The 27,854-nt window shown below is 43.0% G+C and overlaps 1 protein-coding gene across 1 annotated transcript in view; it reads left to right on the top strand.

Moving 5' to 3' along the window:
• The first annotated feature begins 1,139 nt into the window (after positions 1-1,139).
• PTPN1 (protein tyrosine phosphatase non-receptor type 1) overlaps positions 1,140-27,854 on the top strand; it is a 31,589-nt gene continuing 4,874 nt past the window's right edge. The window contains exons 1-6 of the mRNA XM_048321955.1: positions 1,140-1,294; positions 23,160-23,250; positions 24,906-25,006; positions 26,256-26,354; positions 26,801-26,938; positions 27,389-27,598. Coding sequence (XP_048177912.1) covers positions 1,232-1,294; positions 23,160-23,250; positions 24,906-25,006; positions 26,256-26,354; positions 26,801-26,938; positions 27,389-27,598 — 702 coding nt within the window. The 5' untranslated portion in view covers positions 1,140-1,231. The remainder of the gene's footprint in view (positions 1,295-23,159; positions 23,251-24,905; positions 25,007-26,255; positions 26,355-26,800; positions 26,939-27,388; positions 27,599-27,854) is intronic.

Below are 27,854 nucleotides of genomic sequence, written 5' to 3'. Positions count from 1 at the left end.
AAAGCCAGAATTCCGTAGCACATACATCAATTTGCTGTCCTTCAGCAAAACGAGAGTCACGATGTATGTCACTGCTGCACATAGCTTCTTACTTCTTTTATATAGGTATATACAGGTAAAAGCAAATACGTATTATGTAGTCTACCTGCTCAAAAACTTCGAGTTATTTAGGAAAATCATTTATTGAACTGACTGACACATTTAAAATGTTACTTGTCACACATATTGCCACGGTGATGGACAGATTTACAAAGAAATGTAAGATACACTGATTTTCTAGGTTACTCTGTGAAATCTTCAGCTGAGTATCAACTTGTTTGGGATATGTGACTTGGGATATCTATGTCTGTATGGTTGGAATATCTGGATTTCACATCCAGGAATAAGGATGGGGGGGTCTCTGAGATGTGTAGGCTACAACTCCATTTGGAAATGAATGGCCTTATGAAAAAGGTGAGGTAGACTGACAGGTTTACCTCCTGGGATAGGACTATAGCACCTGGATAGTAACGGCCACTCCGGAGCAGGAATCCAGCCGCCGAGGACAGATGATCAAACACCGTCCAGAGCTTGTTGATTTCCCTAGATCAAAAGGAATGGGACAACTGACACAAGTACATTTCATTCTGCAGACTGCGTAAGAGGAGAAACTCTCTCCATCTTCTGACTGCAGCAAGAGAGAATGCCTTGCCCATCGCTAAGCCAGCACATCCAAGCACTCGCACTCCCAGATCAGGCACTGCCACCACTCCGCCGGTTTCCTTAGTGCCCCTCCCTCGCAACCAAATGGCCGCAGGAGAATGCAAAGATTGCTGACCCTCCTGCCGCAGATGGAGAGCCCGAGCACATGACTCGAGCGCTTCCTCACGGCTCAGCCGCCCGGACAGGCCAGTCCGGGGGCAGGATGGCTCCGCTCGGCCGTGTCCTCGCTGCCGCCCCCGCCCTGCGGCCCCTCCGCTGGCCCGGGGCCGCCGTGCCCGGGGCTGGGGCTGGGGCTGGGACGGCGGCGGCCCGGGGCGAGGGCGCTGCCCCCGGCGCGGCCCCCGCAGCCCCCCGGCCCGCGGGGCGGGCGCTGCCCCGCTCCCCTCCCGCCGCCCCGGACGTCGCGTCGCCGGGGCGGGTGCGCAGTTCCGGCGGCAGCGGGAGGGCGGGGGTCGGGCAGAGCCGCCGCGGCCTCGGCAGCAGCTGCAGCCGGAGCTGCCGGAGCGGCACGGGCGGCCAGGCCCCCGCCATGGAGATCGAGAAGGAGTTCCAGCGGCTCGACCAGGCCGCCAGCTGGGCCGCCATCTACCAGGTGAGCGGCAGCTCCCGGCCGGCTCTGCCCCGGCGCCGGGCGGGGAGCGCTCCCTCCCGCTCTCCGCGGTGCCGCCGGTGATGCCCCAGCCCCGAGGGCTGGCCCTGCCCTGCCCGGGCACCGCTGCCCGCCGCCCCCGCGCCCTCGGTCCGGCGCTCGGTCCCCGCTCGTTCCCCGGCGCTGCCGCGCCTGCAGCGAGGCACAGGGAGCTGCCCCCGCTGCCCGGCCGAGCCGGCACCCCCGGGCAGAGCGGGCGCTGAGCGCGGCGGGGGCCGCGGCCCGGCCCGGCCCGGCGCGGGGCTGCCCCGCTCGGCGCTGCCCGCCTGCAGGGAGCTGCCGCGGTCACATCCTCGGCCGCGCTGCCCGGCTCTCCCCGCGGCCGCCGGAACCCAGCGGGGACACCGGTGCTCAGGAGCTGTTAGAGCTGCCCCTCCCGAGCCGCGGGGCAGCCAGTCCACCGGATTTGTCTTTGGGCTAGAACAGAAAAGCAGCGAAGGGGGCATCAAATGCATTTAGCTTTTCAGTCACCTTAACCGCAGAACAGAGCCTGAAACAGCGTGCTAGTAATACTTGTGCAGCTAGCTGGTACTGGGCTTTTATTGTGTCGTAAACTGCATTTAGATTTTCTTTTTGTGATATTTAAAACAACTGTGTGACAAACGTGACTTCTTGCAATAGTATTTGCCTTCTCGATCCAGCTTCACATGCAAGCCACAGAAATTAGTGCTATTCTCTTTAAAAGTTTTTCACATCTTTATGTAAGATGAAGTTTAAGAGAAGCTGAAATACATGAATGGCTGGGTGGATGTGTTCAGTCAGATCAGTCAGCATTGCTGTAACATCCATTTGAATGTTTGCACTGGTATATTGCATAAATGAATGACTTGAAATTCATGTTTGCAACATAGACGTTGAGCTTTGCTTCCTTTCAGTGTGAATTTCTCTGGCAATAGACCATTGAGAGAAGGAGTGAAGTTGTATAAAAGTGAAATAAATGGACTCCAGTTTCAGAATCGCAGCAGGCAAGTTTTAACAGCAATAGCTTGCAGGGTGAACATCTTCAGTTGCCTGGCATTTAGAGAATAAGCATGAAATGTTGAGCATGCTTCTCAGAAGGTCCATTTCCTACATTTCCCTTCCCTGCAGAGTGTCAGTGCTTGCTGACTGGATCAGTTGAAAGTCATGTGGATATATGACGTTATGTTTTTGCTGAACTGTTCTGGATGATTTGGTATGTTGCAGGCTTAGTGCTCAGGAAATGATTTTGAGTAATAGAGCTTTGTAATTGAAGTGGTACATTTCTACAGGTACAATTTAATTACAGAACTGAAATATCTAAGTAGAATGAGGGAATGGCCCATTTTCAATGAGGGATCAGCATTCAGTGATATTTTTGTCCTGCTCTCTTTGAATGATATGACTCAGTAGCCTGCTCAAACTGTGGCACAGTGTGAGCTTTGATTGAGGACTAAAATTCAATTAAAAAGAGGACTAAAGTGATTCTTTGATTTGCATCCAGCTATTGACAAGCACAGGGGGTGGGTTTTTTACTTGTTTTTTTTTCCTGGTTGATTAGTAAATATGTGCATCTATGTCATGAAATTCAGTTCCTCAACTGGATCCTGCTTTTAAATAAGCTATTGAAAATGGCATCTTGGCAGGTCATGTGCCTCTGGAAGTAAATGTACTTCTCTATAATCTGTGCTTTTGATGTCTGAGCTGTGACATTAACAAAACAGTTTTCCTACAATGCTGGTTTTTGCTTGAAGAATGCAGTAAGTAGAATAATGTATATGATTGGTGCAGAAAAACATCCTCCCTCAAGGTAGTTGTACCACAGGCTTCTGGTACCTAAGTGCTATGATTGTAACTACTGAAATCCGGAAATGTTCACCAGTATTCCAGGTGAGGCATACTGCAGCTTGCTAGCAGTCACTTCCTCTTGTTCCTTGTCTCAGTCTGTTATCTGGAGATACAGCACTGCACAGCATCTCCAGGAGGAATTAGCAACAGGCAAGGAGGTGTGGCAACAGGCAGACTTGTCTGGGTGCCACATGACTTGGAAGGGTTAAAATTGTCCATGCTTCTTTTTTTTCGGATGAGCGGAAGCTGTTCAGCTATGATAGTACAGTTGTGAAAGAACAGAATTTAGATTACCTTCTTTTTTTCAGCATAAATAATCACAGGATGGGGACACAAACATTTTGAAATGAAGACCTTGTAAGGTGATTTTATGACAATCATGTCTTGGGCACTGCACAAGTGGTGGAACCATTCTCTGTACAGCTGGTCAGAACAGTGTGAATAGTGATGAAGTTCTTCGTGTTTTGTTAGGTTGGGGGTTTTTTGAATATTTGTTTGGTTTTTAATACCTATTTCTATCCCTTACTTTCCTCTAGATTTATTTGCTACAAGAACTATGAGCCATGAGATCCTGTGGAGGTTGTTCAGGGACCCAAGTGAGAGAAAGAACTGCTCAGGTTCTGGCTGTTGCTTGTATTTTAGAGACACATAAGCATAAGAAAGGCACATTCAAATTAAAATCCTCTTCAATACAACAATAACTTAAAGGAACGTAAGCTTTGCCATGTGCTAACTGTGGTAAAGGTGTGCCACAGAAAACAAATGCTTAAAGGTAAGTGAATGATAGCCACCCTGCATAAATATCATTAGCAGTCTCTATTGGAATGACAAGCATTCACTCTGGAGATGTCACAACAAAAAACCCATACCCCAAAGCTAAGGAAAGCACAGTTTAGGCTTCTAGAGCAGGGAAGAAAAGTAGGTATTTGTCCAGAATATCAAAGCAATGCTGGATTGTCATTTGCTCACAGTGAGTGCAATATCAGATTTTCATAGTAATTTTACATGCAGAAGTCTTCCTGAACTTTAGGCGATATTTTAGTTTCTAACTTCTTACACAGGGTGATAGAACAAGATACTATCTTAAAAACACAACCCTCAAATACAGGTAGAGTTGCTTCTTGTGTTTATATAAACTAGATATGTTGACTTTAGTATGTTGGCCAATGATATTAACTTTGATGTGCTTATCAGAAGCAGTAAAAATACCTCTGAATTATTTACTGGCGTACCACTCAACTGGAGATTCCATTCACTATGGATGGAGGCAGAGCTGACATTGGGGACAGCTCATGCAGAGTTTTCCATGTGAAGGTAGCAAAATGAAACTAAAATGTGCATCTTTCCTAGTTTTTGTAGCTAGTGGAATATGTAATAAGAAAGAACTGAATATAGTTTAGATTTTCAAGCATGTTTGGAAGTGAGTATCCTGAAAACAGAACTAACTATGCTCTGGAAAGCTGAAGTGTAGTTGGAGTTGGGTTTGAGGCCTGTAAGAGACACATAACTGTTCTCAGTTTTTTTATTAATTTTTCAGGGTCTTTTAACCAAATATTAGTGTAAATGTTAGTTTTTCCAAACCTCTCCAAGCTAAACTAAAATACTGTAAATTATGAAGGTTAATGAACTTCATTCGATTATGGGAGGAAGATAGAAAGGTGTAATTTTGGATATCCCTTTGTCAAGAGGGAAAAGGCATGGGGAGTTTTTTAGGTATTCGCTGTCTCTGGAAAAATATTTGTAGAATATATAGATGGATTTTGATGTTGAAAGTAAACTGTGAAATGGTTCACCCTGAAGACTTGTAATAGTGTGGTTGTGTTGTGTATTTAAAGTCAATGGACAGGAAGCTCTACAAGTGTTTTTGGTTTATAAGCTGCAGCAAGAGTGCAGGCTGCAGTCTGAAAGCATTTGGGTGCTTTCCTCTGGTGCTAAACAGCAGACAAATTGTGGCATGAACATGACTTATTATAAATGCATCTTTGTGCTTTATTCTGCCAGTTCTAGCTGCAGGTCTCTGCATGCAGTGCCTTGCCACTGCTTAATTCGTGCTCTGTTGATTCATTCGAGGCTTAGTGTAATTGGCTCTGGTTGTGGAAAGCTGGTTTAGAACTCAGAGTTGCAGGGAGTCTCTCTGTTCCTTCCATAAGCTAAAGATATTCCATGTTTTCCAGTGCTGTACAGTCACTGAGTCTTGCTACACGTGTTCAGGGTTAGTGATGGAGAAGCAAAGTGTCTGTGGCTCACAAGGTCAGGGTCCTCCCTGAAAATCAGAGCTGCTGTTCAACTGCAGGTGATGGTACCTTTTGTGTACTGTGTCTGGCTCAGGGCACGCTGCTGCATGGGTTAGGTTTTACTGCTGGCTTTTTCACACCAGCACCAGTTGTGTCTACTGCTGCCAGATCTGAGATTGGGCAAGTACCATTGTATAAAGCTACTGAGCCACTTACTCTTGCTTGTTCTATGGAGTTTAAAATCTTAATGCTTGAATCCAGAGCTTCTGTGATAGCCTTGCTGGAAGTAGAGCATGGAAAAATGGAGCCTGTTATGGTTATCATTTGCTGAAAATTTAGAAATCATACAGTGTGCACACAGTACTCACCTGTTTCTGAGCATTTTTGGAAGGGTTTCATGGTGTCAGTGTGTTCTTCCACATGGTACTGATGCCTCCTCTGTGTGCTAGAAGCACAGATGTATGGAAGGAAACTGTGAAGGAGAGAGCAGTTTTGGCCACATGCCAAATGATGGTAAATTCAAACAGAAATAGCCCTTGCAAGCAGAGAATAAAATGTGGTAGTGGTAGACCAAATATTTTTCAAACTAAAATAACTTTCTAAATATGCTGGGTAGGTTTGAAATAACAGTTCATCCGGTAGTTACTAAACATTAAAATTAAATGTTTTCCTGTAATACTTGCTTTGCAAATGGACTTTCTCCAAGGGCTCTCTTTAGCCGAGACTTTCTAAGATGTGGCTTACACTGAAATATCACTGCTACTTTCTTGTAAACATGAGAACTGCCAGGTTTTAGATCAGTGCCACTTGCATTACTTAAGTATCTGTTTGGATTGTGAATTTAGCCTCATTAAACACCTGAGGATACTCAGTGATTCCTTACTAAGCGATTGCTTCTCTGCAGTGTTCATAGTGTACATAGACTTGATCTGATCTCTGAGCTTGGATGTTTGCAGCGCTTACCATTGAGGTTTTCTGGGATTTTTTTTAGTCATTGGTCAACTTGTTTCATGTTGATTTGCAGAAGAGGTGGTTTTTTTTCTTTCTGGTGCCAGGAGACATGCCCTTGCTGGTTTGACTGGGAGAGGCACTTTGATAGAGCATCCAAATGCCTTTGTGTGTTCACTTTGTAGATCATGTAGTACAAATGCCAATTCATTTTCTACCAAAGCCTGTGAATTCAGATGTGCTTTTTCTCTCACCCACGCAGAATACAGCTAAGATTCAACAGCTTGCCTGTCATATTATACCAAGAAAAACCGGTAAAAGTGATTCTTGGAAATTCATGTGATTCTGCTAATAGTGATAGCTGATCTACTTTCAAACTGGGTTGTATTTTCTGCATTTAAGAAAGCAGGTTCATGGAACAACAGTGAAAAAATTATATCCTTGTTGGGAAGGAAAATGAGCTGGCATAATATGAAACTTTTAGAAATGTTTTTAATTCTATTTTTTCTTGTTTTTAATTCTGTACACTTTCCATGTGCTTTCATCTTGGACAATACTTGATCCTAGAATAGGGACTGATAAACACATTGTTTCAATAAATGACTGGGGTTTGCATTTGTATCTAGTGGAGTAACAAATTGGTAAAGGGCAGCTGCTTGTGAAAGCAACGTGAATCCAGCTTACTTCAGAGATCTGTGGTTTAACTGTTGCAGTTAGAATCTTTATATTTTTCAGTTCAAAACATTTATCATCAACACCAAGTCAGATGTGATTCCTCCCAAATTGTATGTATGCTGTATATTTTTTTCCAGTGATTTTTGGTTTTGGAGGATACCCTCCTCCTGTCTCCTACCTGTCCTTGCTTGTGTGGTAAGTTACATTATCGTTTTAGGCCGAATTCTTTTGGTGCCACTGATGCTGAACACGTACCTTATTTAGCTGCTGATTTGTTAACCTCTGGAATGAAAAAATATTTGGACAGTCCCACCTCCTAGTTGGGCATATCTTTGACGGAAGAAATGAAGAAACCCTTTCTGCTGTGTCCAACATTAATGGCATGTGTGATCTGCCTAAATAGGGTACTGGTACCTATGTTAAAGACCTGTTTCCATTGTTAGGAACTAAAGCTTGACTGGTATATGGAATATCTTGTTTCCTCCTGTGAGGATCCAGGCCTTTAAGGAGCTCCACGGTTGTCTCAGCTCTTGGTTGTTGTGGGTGCTTTGGGAACATGTTGTTTAAGGGGTCAAAAGTCACCTTCAGCGTTGAGGCTGAAGAGATCAGTGATGAAGATTTACCTGTTTCACTAATGATGAAGAGATCATTTAATCAGATTTGCATTGTTCAGTGCAGTCTTTTTCTTCTCCTTAGAAGGTTAAAACAGTTTCTACATCAGTAGAAATAGAAAAGAAAGCAGGTTTTACGTTCTGCCAGTCTGCAATTACAGAAAGACCTCTGTGGAGTACAGGGGTGAGTGTGGAGCTGGGCAGACCTCGCTGCAGGCAGAGGAAACCCTCCCCTCTGGGCTGAAAGCTCTCTGTACTTCATGTGCTAAAATAATTGCCAGTTCAAAATGCTACTACATAGTACTATTCTGAACTTAAAGTAGCTATTATATTTGTGATCTGTCAGGTGCTTTTTCTCGTATCTGAAGTTCCCAGAATTTTATGCTGCTTCTGTCAAGTACTTGATTCATCAAGTACTCGATGCTGAGAGCCATCCTACAAAAGACACTCTGTTTCTCAGATTCTTTATATTTATATGGAACAAGAGTTCTGCACATAAAAGAGGAATGTTCTCATAACCTTCTTCCCTTGTGCACAGTTCAATGAGAATTGCTTGTTTATACCATTCCTGATCCCACAGTAACAGGTTACAGTAACATAAACAGCGTGACCTTTTAATGTGATGGCAGGAAGTAAAATGTGAAATCTATTTTAAAAATGCATCTTTGACTAAGGAAGAGTATACTTCCTTTTTCTGACAGGAAAAATAACCCATGCTAGTTCAGAAGATCTCGATTCCATTTTACTGTGTGGGGCCTGTTTTTTCCACTGTCTTCTGTACAGTCATTGCAGCTGCTTGAAGTAGGACTAAACTTCTGCCATCCTTGTGTGGAACTGTATCTCCTTCCTTAACATTTGCACAGCCATCAGTGACTAAAGTTGGGGGCTACAGGAAAAACACAACTCTTGACACAAGCAAGAGGTTTTAGTAAGAGGAACTTCTTTTGGAAAGGAGGAAAGGGTGGGTCACTGGAGCAAGAACTGGAAAAATACTACATAGCTTATTAAACAGCTAAAATACATATTGACACATTTGACAAAATTTCCGAATATTTCCAGAAGTGGAAGAGAAATGGGGAATTTTACCCAGTAAAGGAGGGGGGATGGACAGCTGCTCAACTCTGGAATATGTTTTTAGTTTCTTCCTTAAGAGTTTAATTAAATTGAAAATCAACATTGTCACTTCTTTCTTAAACTTCTGGCAAGGGAGAATTTTCACAGTAAATTGCAGTTGCTATCTAGAACTTCACGGTGTCTGTGGGATGTCATGAACAAGAATCGTGTTTCAGTCTGGACTTTGTTTTCATTCCCAATATTGAAACCTTCTCAGAATTGGCCTCAAGTGTTTCATGACCAGAGCAGATCTGCCCTCATGCTGTCTCAAAGCTCCTGTAGGACATGTGTGAAGGACAGTGTGTGTCAGGAACCAGCAAACCCCTTCCTTTGATCCCGGCACATCCCCGTGTGAGCTGGGGTGGAATTGGTAGGGCAGTAAAGACGCGGGGCTGGGGGTTGGTGTGGGCACTGGGACGGTGGTGTTTGCCTTGAGCAGCATTACCTGCTGGCTCATTAATGATTTCCCCGTGCATAGCAGTTGCCTTCTGTTCTCCAGCAATCCCTGATAACTGGCACACCTCCTAAGAGATAAACCAGGAGAGCATGTGGCAGCTTGGCTCTGTTGGGAGCAGCAGGGCAGAGCAGGTGGTGACTTTGGGCAGCGTTGGCCTGGGGACAGGGAAGGTCTGATCAGCTGCAGGTACAAAGCCCACAGTGCTCAGCCCTTCTCTGGAGAAAGGCTCAGGAACAGGGCTGTTTTCAAGGGGGCCCCCACTTCTGGAGCTTCTTTGTCCTGTGTCCATCAGACTTGTCTGATGTTCAGTAGAGGCAAAAGATCGGAACAGGAGGTTGAAAATATGTGAAATCTTTACAGCTGCTAGGTTCCTGGATTTATTAGCCCACATGAGAGCATTAGTGGAGAGGTCTAATCTTACCAGTCTTTTTAGAGCCTGTCAGGAAGCAGATGGAGCAGAAAGGTTTCATGGAAACTACTGACTTATGTCTTATTTGTCATTGATTTCATGTTTATAATTTGTGTAAAGCTGACCATCAGGAGCCTCCACTGGGAGCCAAGCCTGACAGACAAGACTTTACTTGGTCGCCCACACAATCCAGTGTACAGGATACTCTCTGTGAGTGACTGGCTGACAGCAGGAAATTCCTTGTGTGCTGCTCTGCCTGCTGAGTTCTCTACCACACGAAATTTGGGGTGGTAAAACTGTTACATGCTTATTATCTTTTAAGAGTAGTTAATTGCTACCCAGTTAGGAGCAGGCACTCAAACATTTATTGCTTTCATGTAATAACATCTACATCTTTTGGGTTTTCTTGTACCAAAGTCTTTGCTAACAATGTGTTCTGCATATAAAACTGTCTCTCTACAGGCAAAATTGTGTCTTGAAATACTTACAGAAGAATAATCTAAAAATGCTTTGCCCTCAGCAGCATTGGTGTTAGAGGAGGCACTTGTGTGTGATTCTGATAGTTGGTAACCTTTATTTGTGGATCGGTGCTCAGAAGCCTTTGCTGTAGCTGTCTTTTGAGGGGTGGGGAATGGAAAGGGATGTGATAGGTGTGAAGGGTTTATTTAAAGATATTTACTGCATTTTTTAGTATTCTTTTTTCTGTAGGTGTTCCAGATCTGTTCTACAGCTGCAAATGAGGATTTGAGGTAGACATTGAGTGATAAAGCATGTTTAGTCATAACTGATAACTGGCAGGAAGTGGAACATGATGAGCAAGAGTCTGGTGGAGCCTGGGGTGTGGTGGGTTCAGTGCAGCACTGTCTGGGCTGGCAAGGAGTTCTGGAAGTAATAGGAGTCATGTGTTTCCAGAGAGGATACTGCCACTACAAGAGGTAGAAGTTGTTAGGGTTGGTTTAGTTCTCAGAATTAATTATTTTAAGCCAGCAGGATGAGTAGATTTTTGAAGTGGCAATACTGTTTATCTCATCTGCTTCACATAACTGACTCTCACTCAGCAGTCTGTTCCATTAGCATGGGGAGCATTCACCAGTCCTTTGAAGGCCTGGCTTGTCAAGTTTTGCAGTCTTTTTTATGTGCTGGAGTGCAGGGTGCTAATCTGTCCTGCATTAGGATGTCTGTGAGCACTTCCCTTGATTATGTGATGTCTCTGTTTAACGCTGACATTTGTTTTTATAAACTCTCAGTTGCTTTCAGATGAGAAGATGTCCTGTACAGCTGGACGTGAAAGCTCTCTGTCCTTGTAGTGACAGTTAAAACATCCTCTAATAACACAGGATTGGTTCTGTCAATGTCTTGAAGCATTGCTTTTTAACTTGGAGAACTAAAAATATGAATACATTTTAGCATGTAAGGTCTGTCTGGTTTGGGGCTAAGGGAGGGGCTGTCTCTACACCAGTTCCCAGGCTTGTTGGCCATCGGTGGATTTTCTTACACATCTACATCTCTGCTCTAAGTATTTAAGGGTTAAGTTTCTCTTTCCAAAAGCATATTGGCTTTTTCTCTCTTACCCTTAGAGCAGTTTACTACTCTGGAAGTAGTTGCATAAACATTTTGCTTTTATGTGCAACTTCTTCTGTTAAACTTTGGTGCAGAACAGAGGTGTCCAGGCATCCTGCCCCAGAGCCATGTGGAGGCTGGACAGTCTGTCCTGTCCCCATCACTGCCAACGTGCCTGTGCAGCCCTTGCAGGACACGCCAGTCACACAGGCAGGGAACACGTGTGGGCTGGGGAAATGGCAGCAGGGTTTGATTTACCCTAAAACTTGTGTTTGGGCCGTGAACTGGGAGCTGAGCAGCTCAGGTTCAGGATGCTATAAGGTTTAATATTAACCTAGCTTAGTTAGATTGCTTTGCTAAACACCAATTAGACAGTCATGTGAAAAACCAGGAGTATCCTAATTCTGCTTTATCTAACATCTGTTTTCAGCAGCACTGTTTGTTCTCAGCAGGTTTTTGTGTGCATTGCAGTAGCTTGGCAACCTGTAGGCTGCACCATTCAGTGAATTCAGTATGCTTTTAATCACCACTACAATTTTCCTTTCCAAATTTGAATATTCTAAGTACACTGAAGTGGGCATCTGTGATTATAACAGCAACCGCCACGTTAAACAGATCCCAACTGAAACAAGCTGTTCATGCAAATTTGTAATCCAGCAAGCTTCTTCAATTTCAGTCCAAAAGTCCTTCTTAAGAAAAGATACTTAAAACTTCTTTCTGGGAATGGTAGTTAAGCTGTTACAGCTACTTCAAGTTCCCAAAGAGGGATTTGGGCAGTAAGCTTAGAAACAAAACTACTGAAAGCAAGACTGGTTGCTGGTTCTGCTGTAGGAGCAAAGCTCAAGTTTGACCTTTCCCTGCATGCAGAGACATGAACTTGCATTGTGCAATCCTGTTAATTGTACATTCTCTTTAAACTCTTGGAATCTTGTTAGGTTAGAAATGATAAAAAGCTTTTAGTAATAGTGTAATGAGCATGCTTTGGCAGAATGAACCTGTAGTTCCATTGCCTGTCTACTTTCTAATGGCCAACATGGCGAAACATTCTTCTGCCATAGATTAGAACTTGCTGGAATTTGGTCTTATACCCTTAATTGTAGGGAACAAACAGAACGCAGGAGGGAGACCCACTGACATTATGGAGCTGGTACCTGTGTAACATATGGTTCATCATTTTGAATGCATGGGGTTCCTTGGTAATAAATAAATTCAGTTTTCCTCTTCATACATCTGACTAAAAAGCTGCATCTCAAGAAAGCCAGTAAAGCAACACACAGTACAAACATCTTCAAGGAAATTAAGTTTGCCACTAAATAAGATGTAGATGATGGTGTATTTTTAATAGGTAAAGCAGAGTTCACAATTTCCTATATAACAATTCCTCCACTTCCTTTCTCGTGTGTTTTAGTACTTCCTCTACATACAACCTTATAACTTGGAGAATTTTGATGGAATTAGTAAGAAGTTGGAAATATGGCTGTTGCTTGTCCCATTGTGTTCTAAATGGAAACATAACACTGACACGGTCTGAACATGTGCCCCACTGTAGTCATGGTGTGACTGTTTCATTAACATGTGCATATACATTAGAAAGTTCAAGTTAGCTTTTAGATTCACATTGGAGTACCCAGTGTGAATGAAATAATTTATGCAGAAGGACACCCCTTAGCCATGAGGGAAGAGAAATTTGCTTTAATTTCTGACTGTGGTTGCTCAATGTTTCAAAGTAATGAACAATTTACTTGTGTTAGAACTGAGACCTTTCTTATCTTAAACAGCTGGGAGCTGGACCTTGTCTTTACCTTTCAAGGCAGACTCTTCTGAATCTTCAGATAGAAGGGAGATGGCCTTTACCTTATCAAATGAGAATATTTGCTTTTATAAATGAAACATTTCAGAAAGAATAGTGGGAAGTCTCTAAAGTCTGGATATTCTGTTGCATTTGGTGCAGTAACAGCATTGTGCTGTGAAGGCTAATTCAGTAGGTTTTGTAGAGGGAAAAAATCTTCGGGGCTCTTATAATATGCAAACTACTTAGAGGTAACAGTGAACACAGCTGTTTCTGGCCAAGCTGACTAAGCCAGGAATTCAAATTACTATTTTTAGTCAGCTTACAAGGTCTCTAGTTTTCAATGGTACCCATGTTATTACTTCTAAAAATTACATTGTTGTGTCTTTATCACCCTGACAATAAGCATTTTTAGTGCAAGCAGTCCATTACTTTTTAAATCGAACAGTGTTCACAGTTCTGTGAGATACTGTGAAGATAGCTTCCAAATCACATTCTGAACTAGCTTCTTTTTTCTACTGAGCTTTGTTTGGAACTTTCTGCAGAGATTACTGGATGAGAAAAAGCATTCCTCAAAAATCTGTGTGTACTGAATAGACCTACTTCATGCATAAATGTGTTGCTCTTTTAAAAAAAAATCAGTCTAATTTTAACACAGCATATGGCAAGCTGGTGTCTAAAACTGCTTTAACTGGCTGTACTTTCTAAATGCATATATAACTCATTTAGCTCCAGATAAGTATTAAAGAAAAACCATTGTAATTCGTATTTGCTTCTGTGAACACCAATAGCTTGCTTGCTCTAGCCTATAAATTATATTAGATAAGATCTGAGTTTAGTTTTAGTCAGTGTTGGGGGTAGAAAATGAGGCTTGCAAATTTATTCTGTTTTCACAAAATCCTGTTTTCATGATGGTAAGAGACTTTCAAACCAACTCAAATCAAGAAAACAAAAATGAGGCAAACTCCAGAAGTTCTGATTCCTAGGTAAGAATCTTTTTGTTCCTGGCTTTGTGTCATTATGGAAAATACACCATTGAGAATTAATCTAGAAGTGCTTTTTTATTTAGGAGTTTCTCACCGAAAGTGCAAGAGGAATGCAGGGTTCCCAGGCCTGGCTCCCCTGGCTCTGAACTGCTCCCTTCTGGGGCCACTTCTTTTTTCCACAGTGCTCATGATGGGGTAGAGGAGTTCATATAAAGCTTTCTTCCCTTGCCTCCAGGAACCAGGGAAGACAAAAGTATTCCTACAAGAGCCTAAAAAACTTGCCCAGAGGAGCGGCCTCCCTTCGGAAAGGAGAACAGCTGTTGGTTACAGTGAAGGGCTGGATTCCTGAAATGGCAGTGAGAAACATTGACTCCTAAGTTAGAAACTAAGGAATTGGAGCATCCCAGCTGGGAACTAATCCACGTGGAGGACACAAGTAGCATCCCTTACAGCAACCAAGAGGTGTCTTCTGCCTGTCCTTACTGGGGACTTCCTTGGGGCGTTGGCACCACTGCTCAGGGAGGACACAAGTGGCTATTTGGAAGAGAGAGTAGATCAAAATCCCTGCTCTAGAATAAGATCTCGTTCTCATTGGAACCCTTTAATGTTTTTGCTGTCCAAGAAGACAGAGATGTTTATTTTGGAATGTAAGGACAACAACAAACTTGACATCAGGGTATTCAAAGGACAATAGCGGTGATGTGAAAAAATGTATGGTATTTTGCTTTGTAAACCCTAGAAGTATGTTTTTGTAGCTCTAAGTCTCTGATGAGCAAAGGATTATGTGTGTGCATGTTTTCACAACCAGCCCATCTTTTACCCGTTGCAGCAAATGCTGATGTCGTGTTAACAGCATAACAAAAAGGAATTGATGATAAGTCTTGGAGCGTACAAAGTCTCCTGCTTCTCCTATTACTCACTGCATTGCCTGTGGTTTTGGGAGGTGTTGTGAGGTGCCAAGTCAAGTTGTTGAATTTGTAAGGAGCTTGTTAAGTAAATATGGGAAGTGTGGAGCTCTTTGACAACTCAGATTTTCTGTTTTCAGGCACATGTGGTTCTGTAAGGCCTCTCTGACGTTGGTGAAGTTTTTTGCTCTCACACTGTCTCTGTGTAGACATCTCTTATTCCATCTAGGTTGTAATTTTGTTTTGAGCACCTACCAGAATTTCTGAGGTCAGATTATTTCCTGTTTTCAAGTAATAATGTAAACTTCTTTGGTCTTCATTACTGGTAACCCCTGTAATGTAGTCAATGGCACCTTCAGGAGAGGTGTCTGTTTTCTTCTGTTGGAACCTCCTCAACTCTCTGTGACAGAAGCAGTGCTGCAGATCAGGCTGAGAAGCATCCTCCTGTTTGCTAAATCCAGGGTTAAAAGTCCTTGTGATCTTATTCAGGGAATCACATGCCTTCCAGGGAATTGTCCTGGTGCTAAATGTATGGGTATAAAACCAAACTGAAAAAAACCCCAACCTCACCACTAGGACACCATTTAAAAAACCTTTTCTTTCTTTGACTTCTTAGGATTGCCTTGAGGATTAGAACTATAAAATGTCCCAAAGCTTGACAAATAATTTATCTCTACTGGATAAGCAAGATGATGGATTTAGGAGAGATTATGACTTTGTAGTAGCTGGAAGTTTTAGCCGCACTGCAGGTGCTGCTCAGGTCTTGTGTATTTTGTCCTGTACCTGTCCCTGGAGGAGTCACGGCCTTACTCCTGACTAAACTCCCTGGTGCTTCATGGCTGCTCCCTAGTTAGTTTCAATTAGGGACAGAAGGGAAAGCTAATGAGTTGGTGAGGTGATGTTCCCAGGTATGTGTGGCTGGTGTTTGGGAGTGCTTTAGAAACACTTGTCATTTTCCTTCAGCTCCTTTCCCAGAAGAGGCCTCCGGTTCAGCACTGGGCTTGGACTCTGTGCTGGCAGCCCCTGCCCTCCAGCTGTCCCTGGGGAGGGAACATGATAGTGTATCATACCAGCTGGAATGTCTGGGGAATCACCCTTTGGTTGGGAGCTCTGCTTCATGTTATGCTTTCATGGATCGTTTCATAACAGGAAAGTGGCTGGAGCTTGTATGGACCGTGTTGTGGGAATGCACCTCGTGGTGGAGCTGCCTCTGGCCACCCTGGAGCAGGGCTTCACTGAAATGCTGTTCTCAGGCTGGATTCGGTTTTCTCTGTGCCATCTAGTCATGGTGTGTGCCAGGCAATTAGCTCTCTCACATACGGTACCTTATGTTGAAAATGATCTTGACAAAATTAAGATCCCTTGGGAATTGCATTTTTTCTTTGACATTTCTGGTATTTTAGCAAATTCTGCACATCACAGATCAGCAGATATCACTGTAGATGGGGAATACTGGACTTGTCTAGTTGTCTGTTATTGTGACCAGTATTTTTAAGATACCAGTTTGTAACCTAGATGTGTTTAACTCATGTAATCTCCAAAAGGATTAAAAATAATGCTGTGGTATTTCTGCAACTGTGTGAGTTTAAACTGCTGATGTGACGACTGCATGAATGTTGGCATTTCTTTTGTGAAAAATATATCGAACATTTGCAATCTTACTTTGTTTCTTTAAAATATTTGTCCTGAGTGAAATGACTGCGGTGTTTGTCTGTTAAGCAGCTGAAGTGCTGTGCTGTTTGTTTGGCTTTTAGTCAACACACTTTCCAGGAAAAGGTGAAAGGACACAAACACCACAGACAAGTTTCGGTTGTTGCTCAGCACATGTGAAATGCCCCTCTTAATTTAAAGTGAAGGCTCTTTTAAAAAACTTCGAGGCTTAGTAGGAAGAGTCAAACTCAAATACTCAGGGCTGGTTGCTCTCAAACTCACTTGTGATATTACTCATGGAGCCCAAAGAGCTTGTTCTGCGTTTGCGTGCTCCTGCTCATTGCAGCGGTGCTGGCGCAGTTCATTAGATGAGTGTCTTCCCAACTGATTTAGGGGGCCTTAAACTGTGACAGTAGATCCAGCACTAAACAACTGCCTGGAATCTCTTCAGGCAGCAGAATATGATGTCCTTCTCTGGTGGTACAATACCTAGTTCTGCAGTGGCCTTTCAGATTCTTCCTTACCTGCAGGTAACGCCAGATATTCTGTAAATTTGTGTTCTATCAGTGGGCAGTGTGCCAGCATGCCCAAGTGAATAGAAGAGCAGGATGTGTTCGAGCCAAGAGTCTTGGAGCAGATGCATACACGGGGATCAAAAATGGGACAAAAGGAAAAAGAATCTGTAAAGATCTGTTCAGCTTTTAACTGGTAAAATTTTGAATGTGTTGTCTGGTGAGGAAGCAAGATTTACATTTTATTATCTTATTTACTTATTAATCAAATTAGTTCATTTATCTTAAGATTAAATGGTGGTAATGGATTATGCAAGATTTGGGAGAGATAGTACAGTCTTGCTTCTTTGTTAAGATTAGCTGAGGTTATCAGCACAGTGTCTCTGAAAGAGAGTAGAGCACTCTGAGTGAGTATAGGTAAAAATTCCATGGTAAATTATTCCATGGTTCCTATTTCAGGAAGCCAGAGATCCCCTTGAGAAACTGTAAACTATCTGCAGTGGGGGGCATCTCTTGTCCTTTTGTTTCCAATTTGAAACATACTATTTGCAGCTTGTCTAAATTCTAGAAAATACCTCAGTTATGCAGCACATGGAAAGGTGTGAGAAGTGTTTCTCATCCCTGCCTTACATTTTAGCATTTGCAGGGTTCATGTCTTTTTCTCCTCTCTGAAGCCTGCAGGGCCTTGGATTTTGTTTGTGGTTTTTTGGTGGTGGTAGCTCTGTAAAAGCTATAATGCTCTTAGATGGCTTGTGAGATGTCAGAATGAAAATATTAGGTAACTAAGAAAGCAGGACTGTTTATAACCACAGTTGTCAGTCTGTGAAGCCTGGAATATCCTGCAGGCCAGCAATGATACATTTTTAAACTCACACAAAGCCCATACTGCAAACAAATTAAGGTCTGGATTTGCTACACAGACTTAATTCCTTTAGGAGTTATGTGGGTATCTGGTCTGTGGGATGCACCAGTCTATTTGAGATGAGGTTAAACCAAAAGTCTTTGTGTAGAGACCCCTAATGTTTGGGCAAATCAAGATCTGGATCTCATCTCGGTGGTTATTTTTCTTAGAGAAGAAGAGCAACTGAGTTAGAACCTCTTGACACTTTAATGAGAGTGTGGTTTATTTCCTGGCGCTGACTTTGTTTGATGATACAGATAGCAAAGCTTTGCTTTTGCACAACAGCTGTCAAGAAAAAGCTATTTCACATTCTCAAACGTCTCTATCCTTCCAATAATGTCCAAGGTGCGCTTCTGGAGCAGATTGAGTATCTGGGAGGAAAAATAGAGATGGATGTGAAGAAGAAGGGAACTTGAGTTGTTTTCTTACACTGACGCTCCATTCAGTTGTTTCCTGTTTTGGCAGTGAGTACATGGCTACAAAACAGCAGAAGTAGAGTGCTCCTGCCAGCAGCTCTGAACTTCTTCTGTTATGGTCATAAATTTCAAGGACAAACTGTATTTTGAACTTACTGAAATTTGAGAAGTCTCATGTAATTCTTTAACCTGGTGCTAAAGTTTGGCTCTTTGATTTCCCTGGCTCTGCTGCAACATTCAAAAGAACCAGAACTGAAAAATCAGTTTTTACCCATTGCAGATGACACTGAAGCAATACGGGAATCTGAGCAGCTGAACTGTGCAGTAGTGCTGTGGTTCAGTGACAGCAGTGCCCTCCTCCTGGGAAGATGCAAAATAAATACACTGGTAAAGTTTGGAAGTGATACAAGTCTGTGTCTTTCTCCCTTCTGGAAGTATACAGCCAAGCCCTGACAGCCATTCAGGTGCAGGTGTTAAACTGAGCATTTGCATGTTCGGTTATCTCCCTGATGAAGTGGGTGCAATAAAGGCCTGCGGGGTTTGCTTTCAGAAGTCTCTGCAGTGAGGCATGTTGGAACTAGGCAGTGGTGAGAGACAATCTATAGTACCTGCTAGCTGTGATAAACATGGGCCTGGGAAAAATGAGCCCACTTTGCCACGTGTTTCTATGATTTAATATGGCAATCATGCCCAGTTTACATTCTCCTGGGGGGTTATTTCCGTGCTCCCAGCAGCTGACTGGTGTCACAAACCCTCTTACGCCGCTGTGCCACAGCCTGTTCAGAGTGCCCGGGCGGTGCTGAATTAGCAGGGGGCTTTCTAGGAAAACCATGTTGCAAGTGTGTCATTTCTTATTTACTTATTTATTTTGACCTCATGTAATAGTGGTGTTGAACTTTAAACAAGCCTGTCTGTTCCTCTCTGTGCTGCTTTACCTCAGGAAGAAGCTTGACATAGCAGGCAACTGGTTTCTTTTTTTTGAGGGAGATTAATAAACAAATCAATAGTGCCATATCTTAGTTGAAAGCAAAACTAGGAGACTAGATAAAATGTTCTCAAAGGATATTAAAATCTACATTTATTTCACTTAGCTGGCTAAAATTCTACAGCTGCTTGTTAAGATTTATGTTGTGTGATGCAACCATCTGTTCATTTGTATGATTTTTAATGACCTTCCTCTTACCTACAAGTTACATCCTCATTTCTTGTTCTTGCCCAAATATCCTGATGTAAAGCTTAATGTAGGATAAGAAATGAAATCTTCCTTGTCAAAGTGGGTTACATGAGCAGTTGTGTGCTTTATATCTTCATGAGGTTCTTTTGTCAGGGAGTTCAGGCCCTCAGTTTGTTCCTCCCATGCTGAATCCGAAGACCTTTTCCCATTTGTGTGAAGTAGGTGTTTATTGTGGATCCCTTGGTACTTGCTGGTTTTCTTGTGCTCTTCTCTACAGGTCTTTGCAACCTCATTGAATTGTAGGAGTATTTCCATTCTGAAATCAGCCCGTAGTGACATCTTGAGAAAAGAGCACCTTCCACTTGACTTTATTGTAACTTTTTTACTCTTCCACCTTTTCCAGCAGTGTCATGTGTCATCATTTTTTTCAGTGCCAGCTTTAAGAGGAAACCTGTTTTTTAAGCTAAGATTACTTTTTTGTATAAGTCTTTATATAATTTTTGTGAATTGCTCTCCTTAGTGTGAGTGCCTCAGTAGATGGATTAGGAGCAATTCTGTAGCCCCTGATACGATCTTGGCATTTGCTGCTTCCCGTAGGAGCAGAACTGTTAAAATGACAGTAAATCGTTATCTCTGAGTCTGAGCTGCTCCAGAGTTTATGGTGCAATTAAACAGTGTGATCAAATTGAGCCCTGCTGCAAGGCTTCCCGGGAGTCTGTCTGGCGAAGCTGAAGACACTGAGACTGCACCTTCAGTTTCTGTTCTAAATACTGATACACAAATCTACACAGTGTGCTTGAATGGCTGATGGCATGGCTGCCTCTTCCTATGGTCTCACCTAGTATTTACTTGAACATTTTGGGATGCATCTTCTCTTTCTGAATCTCCTGCTGGTGTCTGAACAAGATGGGGAAAGTGTAGCCCAGTGTGCTGTTGTGCTCAGAGCTACAGGAACTTCCCATTTGAAGAACAGGGCTTCAGCAGACTTCCTCTTTCCACCCCCGAAGTATTTGGGGGACAGGGCTTAAAACCAGGAGAGGAGTGGCATGAAGTGACTCATGCTCCAAACCCAAAGCATTTGCTTTGGAAAACTGACTTCAGTTCTAGCCCTTCCTCTTTCAAAGTTTTATATTGCACGACCTTTTAAATGAAATGTCGAGCTTCCTTTTTCACAGGCAGGATCTCTGCAGTGTGACTGAGTGTGATTCAAGAAGGTGTTTTGTAACTTCATAAATCCCTGCCTTCATCCACTGCCTTCAGTTCTCGTGACATCACTGGCTTCAAGTGCCTCAGAGCACAGTATCCCATGCTGTGAATGAGTCTGATTTCCCCAGCATGGAGACCTTGTGGTTCTGTTATGGGGATGTTGTGAACCTACCCTAACAGCAGTTCAGTGGAGTCAGTAATTATGTGACTCCAGCAGTAACGGGAACCAGAAGTGTTTGACAAGGCCCAGGACGTGGCCACACAGCTGCTGTGGGTGACCTGGCACTGGGTTGTTTCTCTCCAGTCATTTTCTCTGTTGAAGGCAATTGCGTTTCCACTGAGGTCAACTTCACATCCTGGAAGAGACCTTGGATGATACAGTTTCTTTGGTCACTTTGGATGTTCTAGCAACTTCTGTATTAAAAAAAAAAAAACCAACCAAAACTCCAAACCACTTTTCTCCCACGTTGCTGAGGACAGAATGCCCCATCTGATGTCCAGGCATGCCTGCTCTCCAGGATTTTCTGTTTCACCATGTTCATCACACTCAGCAGTGAAGTGCTGGGTGCTGGCTGGGTTTTCATACAAGGCAGCAGCTTGCCTGTTGCAGTATCTCCATCCCTCTTTTGTTACCATCCCACCCCCACGCGGTGTTTTTTCCTGTTTGTTGAAACATGCTCCAGAAATACATTGCTGTTTTTAAATAGTCTGCTGAAGGCACACAAGTGGCTTCTTTCTTTCATTTTCTCTGTGCCTGTGGGAGTTCAGCATCTCTTAGAACTCCATTATTCTCCAAGTACCTTTAGGCACCATGGCAGCTTGAAAGAAACCTGGTCTTTGCTGGTGAGGTAATAGCCAGCTCTCTATTCCCTGCACAATAAATTGCCACTTTCAATTCCTGAAGTACTGATGTTGGTACTACTGTGGAACTCCTGGAGACTGGCAGTAGTTTGTGTGTGCACATACATGTGGATGCTTAAGTGTAATATTTTTGTATTAGAATGCCTTTGTATAATTCCTTTTCTGTAAAGAAGCACTTGATCAGTTTCTTTTTAAAAGAGGGGACAGTTTTTTTCAAATTTGTTAATGCTGTGAAACAAAACTGTGTATTAGTGCTGCTACTAAGTTAGCCTGGTATTTACAGAAAAATTCCTTGGGGATCTTGGTTTGGTTTGCATTTTGATGCTTTTATGATATGAATCTTGGGGGGGGAGTTGGTTTTGGGTGTTAGGGACTTTAACACACATTTGGGAAATGTGGTTAGTGATCTAGAAAACCATTTTTCATAATACCCTGTTTTTTTTCTCTTGTTAATCCTGTACAGTCAGTACAGAAGAATAAATCCCTGTAAAGTACAAAGTCACCAACCTAGTGTCAGAGACAAATTTCTGAAAACACCCATTTTAGCTGCCTCATGTTTGAGATATTAGACTGTGGCAGTCCAGATCATATTCTCCAGACTGCATTCTTCATAAGCAGAAATACTGGCAGCCATGTGTTCACTTATAAAAAGCTGGCAGCTGATGTCAGGCCTTATTTCAGTGAGGAGCTGGTTCGGAATACTGTGCTAATTTTGGGCAGGTTTATGTAAATCTGAACTCTTCTCGTGATGTGTCACATTCAGTGTAAATTGGTACATACCTGAATAATGCAGCAGAAGAGATAAACAGGTAATGTGCTGCAGTCCATGGCCCACTTGAAAAAATCTTAAGCACTGTACATGATTCTTTATATGCAGAATTGTGCTTTACACAGTATTTATTTACAATGTGAAGTTCTGTTTCAACAAATGGGGACAATGTCCAAGGACAGCAGGATCCTTTTTTATTTTAACTTCTGAAATTATCTCACATAGCTGAGCTATTAGATGCATCTGAAAAGAACCCAGCTGAGAGAACCCTAGTGATACGTTTGAGATGCTGCATGTATTTTAGCTGAGCATGTGAATTGGGTACAGCTGACTTCTACCATTGCAGCTTTGTGACACCTTGCTGATAACTCAAGATAATGATGAAAGTGATCTTAGACAAATCACCTCTGTGTGTGTGTGATGCCAAGCAGGGTAGACAAGTTTTTTCTATCACAATGAATGTTTGCACTGCTGCTGAGTCAGAAGCAGGGTTGATATTTTCACTGATGCTGCAAACAAAGGCTTAAAGCAGTTTATATGGAAGTGCTTTGGGGCAGAGACCCTGCTCCTTCACGAGCTGAAAGGCATAATGGCTGATGAATGTTCTGCTACTTTATTATGCAAACTAATGATATTTTAATAAGTAATGTTAGTGTTGTATTCTGATAAATTTAAACTCAATTCTTAATTTGAGGCCCAAAGTGCTTTCTATCCAGAATTCTCTCACATGAAGATGTGAAGTCAAATGGGTATTTGTCTTAAAATAGCTAATGGGATGAAATTAGATGTATTCATACCTAACAGTTTTGGGTTTTTTTGGTTTCAGGACATCAGGCATGAAGCCAGTGATTTTCCGTGTAAAGTGGCCAAACATCCCAGAAACAAAAACAGAAATAGGTACAGAGATGTCAGCCCCTGTAAGTACACTTTCTTTTCCATTGTTTATAGGACTGTTGACCTCTAATGACTTCTAACAGCTAAATGTTCTTTGTAAGGACAAGATTCTGTCAGGTGGATAAGCATCCAAGACAATTCTCTTTGTTAATATATTTATTTATTTGTGAGATTGATGTCACAGGATGCTTTTATATCCATAGGATTATACTAGAGCAGCATACAGTAGAGTCTGTATTTGTGGGCAGAAATCTGAAGAAACTAACTTGCCTTACCTTTGAGTTCTGCTAGAGAAGAAAGGTGGCTGAAGTAGCATTTCTAAAATCGCAGGGGTGGTTTCTGCGCAGTGTTCTCAGCTAGCAGAGCATCCTGCCAGGCAGCACAGGTGGCAGCAGTGCCCCTTCTGGGAGCTGGGGAGCAGTCTGGCACAGAGCTCTGGCTGCCAGAGATAAAGCTAAGCTCATAAGCTCGTTGGAACAGAGAAAGAGCAAAGGTGATGCTCCTAGGCCAGAGCTGGGATTTTGAAATGGCTGTGTCCCCTGTGCTGGGGGAATGCCTGTCTGAGCACGGGTCCTGTACGAGCCCAGCTCACTGTGCTGGTGCAGCCTGGCTCTCCTCCTGTGATCCCAGGGCCAGGGCCAGTCGCTGCCCACGCCTGGCATCCAGGGCTTTGGGCTGCAGCAGGGACAGGGCTGCAGTCACACGGTCAGAAATGATATTTAATGTGTCTGGCACTGCAGGGAGCTCCCAGGGGGTCTCTGAGCAGCCCTCTCTGCACAGGATGGTGCCAGTCCTGGGCCATGTGTCCCCTGGGGGTGCAGCACTCCTGCACTCAGCGGGCGCTGGCCCAGGCCAGAGTGCTGCTCTGTGGCAGAGAACTTCTGCCTTGGTGCTTAAAAGTTACTGAAGCCTTTGGAGCAGTTGAGCAGAGCAGTAATGTTGCACACAGTTTGCTTTAGTAAGCAGTTCTAATATTTGAGATTGTGAATAACGAATTCCTTCTTGCCTGTAGATAATCCTGCTTCCAGTCTGTTTGCTTTCTTGAAAAATGTGGGAACCCTTCTATGTATGGAGTTTTTTTAGTTGGTGGTTTGGTTTTAGTCCCAAGTCGAGCAAGTGACTAACAAAAGAGCAAAGAATTTGCATTTGTTGTATTTATTGAATTTTGATCATTTTTTCTGTACATTAAAGGGCGGTTGAGTTGGGAACAGTAGCTAAATGTCTATAAAAATGAAAGGTGTCTGTCCTATTTGCCCAGTATATGTTTAGACAAACCTTTAACAACCTTGAACAAGCTGGATTTGAATGTTTAAGCTGCAAAAGATAAGCAGTTGTGTAATTAGATTTATTTAAAACCACCAACTTGATAACTGTATAAATAGGTCAGTGTGATCTGGTTTGCAAATTGCAGTGGGGATTATTTCAGATGCAAATGCTTCACTCTTGCAATGTGTTCTTGGAAGGTGAAGTGTGAGCTGTGCTCACTGCTCTGCTGTTCTTGCAGTACCTGTGCTGTACTCCAGAGTCCTCAGCCCCATTGAGCCCTGCCCTGTCTGGGATTGAGCTCTTTTTATTCATCAGGACAGCTCAGCTTTCTGACCCTCACATCTGATGAGGATGTGCCTGGATTGTGCTGTGTTGCATATACATTAACCAGTGTTTTCTAATTATGCTGCAGTTGATCACAGTCGAATTAAGCTAAACCAAGGTGACAATGACTATATCAATGCTAGTTTGATAAAAATGGAAGAGGCCCAAAGGAGCTACATCCTTACCCAGGTAATTGCTGACAGTGGATAATAAAAATCTTATGGTGGCTGGAGTTGTTTTTCATGGGTTTTCTGTTTGGGTTTTTTTTATTGTAAAGTTACTTAAGTGCATATAAATGTCTGTGTGTGTATGAAAGTCACTGCTTTTCCCTGAATCTGTCAATTCCACACCTATCTGTATAACAAATTTAAAAGTACCCAGATACCCTGTTGTCTTATTCTGAGAGCCAGCAACTGTGCCAGGGTTCTTGTTTGTCCTGAAGCCCTGGAGACTAATCTTGGCCTTTTTTTTACCCCTTCCTCCCACACTTTAGATAAAGGTAACCTGGGATTAATATTTTCAAGTGACAGCTCTTCCTTCCTGTTTCTAAAGAATAAAGATAAATCTTCTCAGGAAGAAATGGGCAGTGCAGTGTTCAGTGTGAAAGTGGTCCTTTGAACACAGCTCTTACTCCCCTTACTCAGGGCAGGAGGGTTGATCACAGCAGGGAACTGTATGTGGAATAGTCACGTGTGCAGCTGACTGGTACTGGTTACCTGTCCTGAGCCAGAGTTTACTGGGTTTGAATGGCTTTATTTAAATCTAGTTGTTCTTTCTGAGGACCTGCTGCTCTGTTTGAGCACAGGAGTGGATGGACGGCAAACCCAAACTTCAGAGCAATAGCTTTTGAGTAGAGAATAGCAGAGGAACATAGCAGAAATAGGAAGTTACAAGGAAATGTACTTTGGGAATAGACAGTGGTCTTTAAAAGGAGTTACCATTTCATTCAGTCCCAGAGCACATCCTTGAAGATTCTGGAAAACAATGGAATTTGTTACTGATTGGGCATCATTTCAGTCTTTTGGATGTTTATCATTTAGTCAAGTAATTTTCAAGTATCATAAATAAGGATGAGGTATTGCAGGGTAGCTGGACACAGATGTTATTTCTGCTTTTATTGAGGGGGGTTTATTTCCCCATGACCTTTGTATACCTTTCCTGAGAAAATGCAGCATTTTTCACTCCCAGGTCCGTTCTCACAAACGAGACTGTGTCTCTCTTCCTCTTATGTATGGGTGGAGAAGATTAACCATGCTTTCATGGGTAAATTCATAACATGAAACTTACAGCTGTCTCACTGCATTTTTTTACGGTTTTAAATGAGAAGTTGCTTGTTAGTTGTTTAAATCTATTGCCTTGTGCAGAGACTGTTATTGGGGAAGAGTTCACTGACATTTGCAAAAAATAATGCTTATTTCTGGGGATTCTGTCTCTGCAGGGACCTTTGCCAAATACTTGTGGTCACTTTTGGGAGATGGTTTGGGAACAGAAAAGCCGTGGTGTTGTCATGTTGAACAGAGTGATGGAAAAGGGATCTGTAAGTACTCACCCAGTTCTTGCTATGTGTTCATCACATTTATGGTTTTCTGTAATAAAAAACCCAAGTAAAACCAACCCAAAGAATGGGATGGGATGACTGTAAGTTTTGTCTAAGAAATTATGCCTGGAATTGAATACCTGGTGAACTGAATTGAATACCTGGTGCAGACAGAAAATCACTCGGTTTGTAATTGTGGGTCTTAATTTCGCATTAATTTGGCTAAAACAGGGCACAAACACAACATGACTCCACATAAATGGAAGTCTCTGCTGCCAACCAGGGGGTCTGGAGTTGTTCTCAGTGTACACAGATAGATTGGCTCATTAAGGTCCTGGCATGCAGCAGTCTTTGCAGAACTCATCTCTCTGGGAGACCTTAATAAGAAAATGGCAATTCAGTCAGAAGGAGGTAATGATATTTATGTGTCTCCTGCTTGGTTTTAGATAAAGTGTGCACAGTACTGGCCACGGAAGGAGGAGAAAGAAATGTTTTTTGAAGATACAAACTTGAAATTAACATTGATATCTGAAGATATAAAATCCTACTACACAGTACGACAGCTGGAATTGGAAAACCTGACCGTGAGTACAGGATCTCATCCAGTCCCAGCCCTTGTTCTCCTTGGGGTGAAGTTCATCTCCACACCAACAAGGGCTTGAAATTGGTGGTCATGAATTGGTCTAGATTTGATGATTCTGCATGAGATGTCATGGAAATGAAACTCTTGGATATTTCTGAGACGTACCTGGAGACACTCCAGGCGGTTTCATGTCTCAGCCACACCCAGAGTGACACAGGCTTCTGAACTGCACTGAAATAACTAAATTGTAAATAAGTAAATTTACTTACCTAATTCCCTTTGGTCCCAATGGAGACCTTCACAACAAGAGACAATTACTTGTAATTAGTTTCTTGGCTGTGCAGCTATAAAAACTCCCTGAGACTCCCTGAAACTTTGTCCTTGGAATTCAAGTCAGTCCTTCTGACTGGTGTATCCAAACTAAAACTGTTCCCAAACCCTGTTTTTGCAGACCCAGGAAACTCGGGAGATTCTGCACTTTCACTACACCACCTGGCCCGACTTTGGGGTCCCAGAGTCGCCGGCCTCGTTCCTGAATTTCCTGTTCAAGGTGCGGGAGTCGGGCTCGCTGAGCCCCGGGCACGGCCCGGTCGTGGTGCACTGCAGCGCTGGCATCGGGAGGTCGGGCACCTTCTGCCTGGTGGACACCTGTCTGCTGCTGGTAAGGGCCACCTGCAGGGCCACCTCTCCTGCACAGGCACCTTCAGGGGAGCTTTGGTGCAGCCTTAAAGGAGCTGGAGCAGGGGCTGGAGGGGTTCCCTGTGATTTCCTGTTGTTTTACTCTGCTGTTTTGGGAGTGTATTGAAGGCAGGTCTCGTTCCTAAGTGGCCATTTTGAGTTTGGGGAAGAAAAGTCTCCAGTTTTCAGAGTGATTCACAAAGACAGGCTTTGCCTTCAGGGAAAGCAGCATTTTTGAG

The sequence above is a fragment of the Corvus hawaiiensis genome, chromosome 17 (genome assembly GCF_020740725.1).
Source record: "Corvus hawaiiensis isolate bCorHaw1 chromosome 17, bCorHaw1.pri.cur, whole genome shotgun sequence".
Taxonomy (NCBI): Eukaryota; Metazoa; Chordata; class Aves; order Passeriformes; family Corvidae; genus Corvus; species Corvus hawaiiensis.
The sequence above is the reverse complement of the archived record's forward strand: the minus strand, read 5'-3'. Positions and strand labels throughout refer to the sequence as shown.